This window comes from Brienomyrus brachyistius, unplaced genomic scaffold (assembly GCF_023856365.1).
Source record: "Brienomyrus brachyistius isolate T26 unplaced genomic scaffold, BBRACH_0.4 scaffold95, whole genome shotgun sequence".
In the NCBI taxonomy this organism is placed as follows: domain Eukaryota; kingdom Metazoa; phylum Chordata; class Actinopteri; order Osteoglossiformes; family Mormyridae; genus Brienomyrus; species Brienomyrus brachyistius.
In genome coordinates, this window is record NW_026042370.1 from 92,181 (window position 1) to 99,167 (window position 6,987).

General features: G+C 47.3%; 1 protein-coding gene across 1 annotated transcript; it reads right to left on the minus strand.

Annotated features, from left to right (window-relative positions):
* Positions 1-248: 248 nt before the first annotated feature.
* Positions 249-2,083, minus strand: LOC125727378 (C-C chemokine receptor type 4-like). The gene is made up of 2 exons (XM_049004041.1): positions 1,950-2,083; positions 249-1,844 (listed from the first exon to the last, which is right to left on the minus strand). Exons 1-2 carry the CDS (start codon positions 2,070-2,072, stop codon positions 777-779), a joined length of 1,191 nt encoding a protein of 396 aa, XP_048859998.1. The 5' UTR covers positions 2,073-2,083; the 3' UTR covers positions 249-776.
* Between the last annotated feature and the right edge of the window lie 4,904 nt (positions 2,084-6,987).

Below are 6,987 nucleotides of genomic sequence, written 5' to 3' on the forward strand. Positions count from 1 at the left end.
GGGGGGCTGGGGTGCTGTGGGGCTGGGGGTCTGTGGGGCTGGGGGTCTGTGGGGCTGGGGGGCTGTGGGGCTGGGGGGCTGTGGGGCTGTGGGTCTGTGGGGCTGGGGGGCTGTGGGGCTGTGGGGCTGGGGGTCTGTGGGGCTGGAGGGCTGTGGGGCTGTGGGGCTGGGGGTCTGTGGGGCTGGGGGGCTGTGGGGCTGTGGGGCTGGGGGTCTGTGGGGCTGGGGGGCTGGGGGGCTGTGGGGCTAGGGGGCTGGGGGCCAAGCCTCCCACTAGCAAACGCTCAATAAGCCGTCATGGAAGAAGCAGAAAATGAAAGCTGCTCTTACAGGTAGGTACATAAGCTTCAGCGTGAGACCCATGTCTGCGCAGATTATTATGCAGATTGTAAACTGGTTTAGCCCCCTCCCAGTATGTAACTCCCACTGGTGAGAATTGACCATACCTTTGATCCCATTAACAGTGAGCACGACATCTCCCGTGATCGAACTTCTTACCATAGTCTGTTTTCTGGGAGGTTTCATATCAAAGCATAAAATAAGCATTTTTAAATCAGTTTGTCGTTGTCGTTATAATTATCTGCGTGAAATTATTATAAAATTAACCCCCGCCACAAAACTGGAATTACAGTTTTCATGAAAAAAAAAAAGATTATCCTGAGATTACACATATGTCGAGATTTTTTTAAAAAATTGCTACATATCACACAACTCATCTTACAGGCAAAAAAAAATCAGTTTACACCATTCGGCATTACGGTGTCCTTTCACGTCTGTTAGTATTCGTGCATGGTTGTTGGGCTCCTGTACGATGTTGTCTTACTACTCTGACTTGTCAACACATATTCCTTTAAACAGGGAATGCGCTTCGCGAGCAGCCTTCGGAAATGATTCCGGAACTTTTTCCCCACGAAGGTGTAGAAGACAGGGTTTACGCAGCAGTACAGGTAGGCGATATTGCGGGTGATATACAAAGCGTAGTCAAGCTCGGAGGCGCAGGAATCAGACTCTCTGGAGATGTGCTCAGCTCTCAGCATAATAACAACGTTGTAAGGAGTCCAGCATATGAAAAATGCCACGATAATCACAAATATCAGCTTCACAGCTCTGCATTTCTCCCTCATTCGTGTGTGAATAATCCTGATGGTTATTCGAGTGTAACAGTAGAGAACGACAGCCAGTGGGAACAGGAAAAACAGCACGAACTGCTGATAGTAACTTACAAGCTGCCACGTATTGAGGATGTGTTTGGAAAAGCCGGTCTCCTCACAAAGCATGCCGCTCTGCTCATTCTTCTGCACGTTGTACAGAACAAACTCCTTGACTGTGGCTAGAATGCTGACGCACCAGACCACCAGAGAGGCCGCGACGGCGTACGTGTTCCTCCGGCTCTTGGCGGAGGTGAGGGCGTGCACCACCACCAGGTACCTGTCCAAAGTCATGAGCGTCAGGAAGAGGATGGAGCTGTAGAATCCCACAAAGTAAAGGCCGCCCACCAGTTTGCAAAGCAGTCCGCCGAAGATCCATTCCGACGAGTGATACACGGCCCAAAAAGGGAGACTCAAGGAAAAGACCAGATCGGAGATGACCAGGTTCAGCAGAAAGATGTTGGTGACCGTCTTCAGTTTCTCATATTTGTGAATGATATACAAGACCAGTCCATTTCCCAGCAAGCTCAGCATGAAGATGGTGTAATAGAAGGCTGGCAGGAGCTTCGCACCGAAACGGTTCACATCTTTTTTCTCGCATAACAGCACAAAATCATTTTTAATGTCATATTCCTCACCGTAACCCGAGTGGTTGAAGAATTCAAATAAATCTTCAAGGTCCATCTGTGACGAGTTCTGTCAACAGAGATTTACAGATTCTGAAAAATTTTACAATTATTATGACAATTAACAATTGACAATTAATGATTAAGCAGCTTGTGAGAATGCGTGTCCTCTTACCGTCATGCTCCGACAAAGAGCCGCAAGCGGACAGATATAAACGCGAGACAGGGATCTGTTCAGTCTGTAAGTTAAACTTTTCACGCCTCTGAAAGCTGTTCTGGGTACTCTGGTGTGACTCATAGTGGGTGTTACCAAAGGAAAAAAAGAAGTTCATTCCTCCTGTTTCAGTGCCAGTCAGTTTGTATTTTATATAGTTGTCTCAGTATTTCCACACAAGTCTAATATTTTTTTGCACATTGCCCTTTGCACATTGCCTTTGCACATTGTCTTATTATGCTTACACTGTGGTCCCTGAGCTTCGACATTTCGTCTCTGTATACCTGTATATGGTATATGATGTCATCCTGTATATGATGACAAATAAAGTTCACTTTGACTGTGAATTGTTATTTTCCTTTGTTAAATTAGAAGCAGAACAAAATGAGTTTGCCTCATGCGTAACACAGTACAAAATGATCTTTTACATGCTATAAAAATTCAACATCATGGCTTAATTAAATCTTCAATGTCTTTTACATCTCCAATGGTAAGATGAAGATACATTTTGAAATAATCAAAAAATGTGAATGTTTCCCCCCTAAGTACAGTTTGGGAATGTTTACGGATTTCATTAGAAATTCTCTACATGGTCAAATTGTTACTTGTCGTAAAACATATACTGAGGGAAGCTAAGCCCCTGAACTGACAGCTAGTGTGCGATTTAGGGGAAGCTGGATTATCTGCCAGAAAATGACTGCAAAGCATATATTAATGAGACTAATTCTGTGTATTCAGCAATGAAACGTTCTGGAAGCCTCATTATAGTTTGATTTTGGTGACTCCGATAATTGCAGATTTACTTCAGCCTTTTGTGATACTTTTACTGTCTTGGGGGATTTATAATGTTTTTTTTTCTTTGCAAACAGATTATTTTCACGTCTCACTTTTCAGTTTCAGGATGAGACGTCGCAATGAGCCGATATTAGGTTTGAAGACAGCTGCTTAGCGGAAGTCTGTTTTTAACAGGTTTGAAGACAACAGCAGACTTTGGCCAGGAAGCACTTTTGTGGTTTGGCCAAGATACACTGCGGTGTGGCTGCTAATATTTTTTTTAAGTTCTGAGCAATAACTTCCACTTCTAAGAAATAAGCCGAGGCTGGGAGATGGGTTATGGCATTTTATTCTGAGTTTGTTTTTACCAAACAATTTCTTTTAATTTACTTTTATGGAACAAATATATAGCAAAGAAATCACAAGATATGCTCAGACGCTGACAATGAAAAGCAGCACCATCCATTATAATTGGAAGCACCTTAAAATAATTGCCATACATAACCTCCATATCTTCAGAATGTATGACATGTATACAGTTTTATAAGGAGCCGTTCCTTTCAGTAACACAGAAATATAGGGCTTAGTTTCACTTACAATGGTTGAGGTTTCAGGTGAGTGTGGCTGAATGGTGCAGGACAGCTGAGGTTTCCGGTTGAAGCGGGCAGAGCAGTCAAGGTTTCAGAGACCCAAAAATAGCACTGCAAGGGCACTGTTGCCAGTGCTGGCTGCCACTGCAGCTTCAGATCATCTCACATTTACAGTCTTGCACCGCTGCACATATATATGAGTTAAACAAAGGTTCTGTTGAATTCTGATAATTCTTAGAAAACATGTACATATATAAGTTTTCCTTTGTAAGAAGAGAGACATGACGCATAGTTTTAACAGAATACTGCGAAGCCAAAGCAGGAAATCAGAGGCTGTCTTACAGGCCAGGCAGCTAACAGAAGGCGCTAAAGGTGCTAAGGCAAGGCTATGGCTGGATGATAATGAGATAATGATGAATGACACTATCTTTCCCCTTGCTGAACACAGGTCCCATAAACACCCAACAAATGAATGGTAATTCACATTTTTGTATTACAGATTGATAATCTTAGAAGGTAATTCAGAGTTCACAAAAAAAAGCAAATACATATACATTTTTAGTGACCATCTTTAGCTATATGCTACCATTTGCCAGTGGGGAAATTCTCTCTCCCCCCCCCATCTTACTCTCCATGAGACACATATAGAGGTCAGAGTAAGTTTGGGGGTGACAGTGCAGGGATGCCCAGCACGCAGCAGCCCTCGCTCAGGGCTCCAGGCATGTAGCTATTCTGTGGTGCTGCGACCGGGGCTCAAACCAGCAACCTTCCTGTATTGGGACGAACTGGCGGACGACTACGTTGCCTAGAATTAATCATTGTCCTCCTGTTACTGTCATACATATGAGGTGATTGAGGTGTGGATTGATTCTGATGCTGTATGGACTGATCATCCTGAGATTCAGATACGTCGTCCATGATTCACCTATAATATTATTGTATTAAGGTTAAACTGCATAACCATGTTTTTCGTCTCTGATCACTTATATAACTTGTATCCGTGCACTCTTTGACACCCGCACTCTCTGCCTTTCTTCCCACATGTCTGGAGGGTGCCCGAGGGGGCACCTTCTGAGCTGCCATCAGGGTCTACGGAAGGGTGTCATCACAGATGTGACCTGCGATCTATGACGATGTCGGTGCAGCTTCCATCCTGCCACCCGACACAGGCCTATGTGGAGGACTGTCTCACCGATGGACTTTAACTAGGACCGGATCACAGTTTACACCTTGCTCTTAGCAAACAATCCGGCTACTTCTCTACCTTTGTCCAGTAATGTTAGCATGCCCAGGGGGGTTGGGCTGCCAGTTGACCTTGGACCCCCAGAGGTTTTTTTTCTCCCTACTTGGGAGTTTTTGGTTCCTCTCCTCCGCTGTCATCTGGCTTTCTCTTTCATTTTTCCATTTTCACTGTTTCTGTGTTCTGTCCTTATCTCTGTTAAGGATCTTCCACAACACACTCCTGTAAAGCGCATTGGGGCAACCTTGTTGTGAAAAGCGCTATACAAAAATAAATTGAATTGAATTGAATCGAACTTGTTTTTCACAAGTGACTGGTTTTAGAGTATCCTTATCTTATGTGAAAGACTCCTCATTCTGGGATGCTGACCCTATTCAAGGACGCTTACCATGCCGGTAAAACTCGGACAAAACTGGAAATTTGAGAACGCATTGCCTGGGGGGCGGGGGGTTAGGGTTAGCTCGTTCCCTGCCCACATGTAATGCCCAAAATTTAACATAAAGGAAGGGGGAGCTCAGCCGTGGGATAGAGCGCACATCGCCCGGCAATTTCTCGGGACTCACGTGTTGGTCTCCTGCAAGGACAGAAAGGGGCTCCCCAGTCTAAGAGTGAGGGTGGGTGATGATGGCACGTCCGAGTGTGAATAGCTTTGCAGTGTCAATCTGTTGATTCAATCAATTATCACAATAACTATAATATCATTTTGTACTTCCTATGTTATGCATCTTTCATTATCACTCTTTTTATATATACCTATAATCTCTTGTATTGGCAGTTTTATTCTTGTTAATGATATATGTATATAAATATAATTATTAGATATCACCTGTGATATCTATCTTATTTTGCATTGTCTCTGATCCAATATTTTGGTATTAATTTTAATGCAAGGTTATTTTGTATTGCTTGTAATAAAGTGTTTTTAGAAGCGAACCTAAGTGTGCCTGGTTGTTCCTTCGAGAGCCCTACAGTATATCCCCTTCACATCATCTTAAAACACTTCCGATCACAGGCACTAAGTGAGCCCGCCGCAGCATCCCACAGTGAGCCCGCCGCAGCATCCCAAAGTGAGCCCGCCGCAGCATCCCAAAGTCAGCGTGCCGCAGCATCCCAAAGTGAGCTCGCCGCAGCATCCCAAAGTGAGCCCGCCGCAGCATCCCACAGTGAGCCCGCCGCAGCATCCCACAGCGAGCCCGCCGCAGCATCCCAAAGTGAGCCCACTGCAGCATCCCAAACCGCTCCCACCGCAGCATCCCAAAGTGAGCCCACCGCAGCATCCCAAAGTGAGCCCACCGCAGCATCCTAAAGCGCGCCCGCAGTAGCATCCCAAAGTGCGCCTGCCAAAGCATCCCAAAGTGAGATTGCTGCAGCACCCCAAATTAATCTCCTCCTCTCTCCTCATGTTACTCTGTTTCTTTTCTTCTCTCTTCCCCTGTCTCCCGACCGGTCTACCCCCTACTGTGATGTTTGTGTATATGTATGGTCGGTTGATGGCCAGTTTTTTCGCTGGTACTCGTGACTAGTGACATGGTATATTGCAACAGCAATAAAGGGTTTCATCAAATCAAATCATCAAATCAAATCAAATCAAAGCGCGCCCGCTACAGCTTCCTAAAGTGAGCCCGCCGCAGCATCCCAAAGCGAGCCCGCCGCAGCATCCCAAAGCGAGCCCGCCGCAGCATCCCAAAGCGAGTCCGCCGCAGCATCCCAAAGCGAGCCCGCAGCAGCATCCCAAAGCGAGCCCGCCGCAGCATCCCAAAGCGAGTCCGCAGCAGCATCCCAAAGCGAGTCCACCGCAGCATCCCAAAGCGAGCCCGCCGCAGCATCCCAAAGCGAGTCCGCAGCAGCATCCCAAAGCGAGTCCACCGCAGCATCCCAAAGCGAGTCCACCGCAGCATCCAAAAGCGAGCCCGCCGCAGCATCCCAAAGCGAGCCCGCCGCAGCATCCCAAAACGAGCCCGCCGCAGCATCCCAAAGCGAGCCCGCAGCAGCATCCCAAAGCGAGTCCACCGCAGCATCCCAAAGTGCACCCACTGCAGCATCCCAAAGCGAGTCCGCCGCAGCATCCCACAGTGAGCCCGCCGCAGCATCCCACAGCGAGCCCGCCGCAGCATCCCAAAGCGAGTCCACCGCAGCATCCAAAAGCGAGCCCGCCGCAGCATCCCAAAGCGAGCCCGCCGCAGCATCCCAAAGCGAGTCCGCCGCAGCATCCCAAAGTGAGCCCGCCGCAGCTTCCTAAAGCGAGCCCACTGCAGCATCCCAAAGCGAGTCCGCCGCAGCATCCCAAAGTGCACCCACTGCAGCATCCCAAAGTGAACCCGCCGCAGGATCCCAAAGCGAGCCCGCCGCAGCATCCAAAAGCGAGTCCGCCGCAGCATCCCAAAGCGAGTCCGCC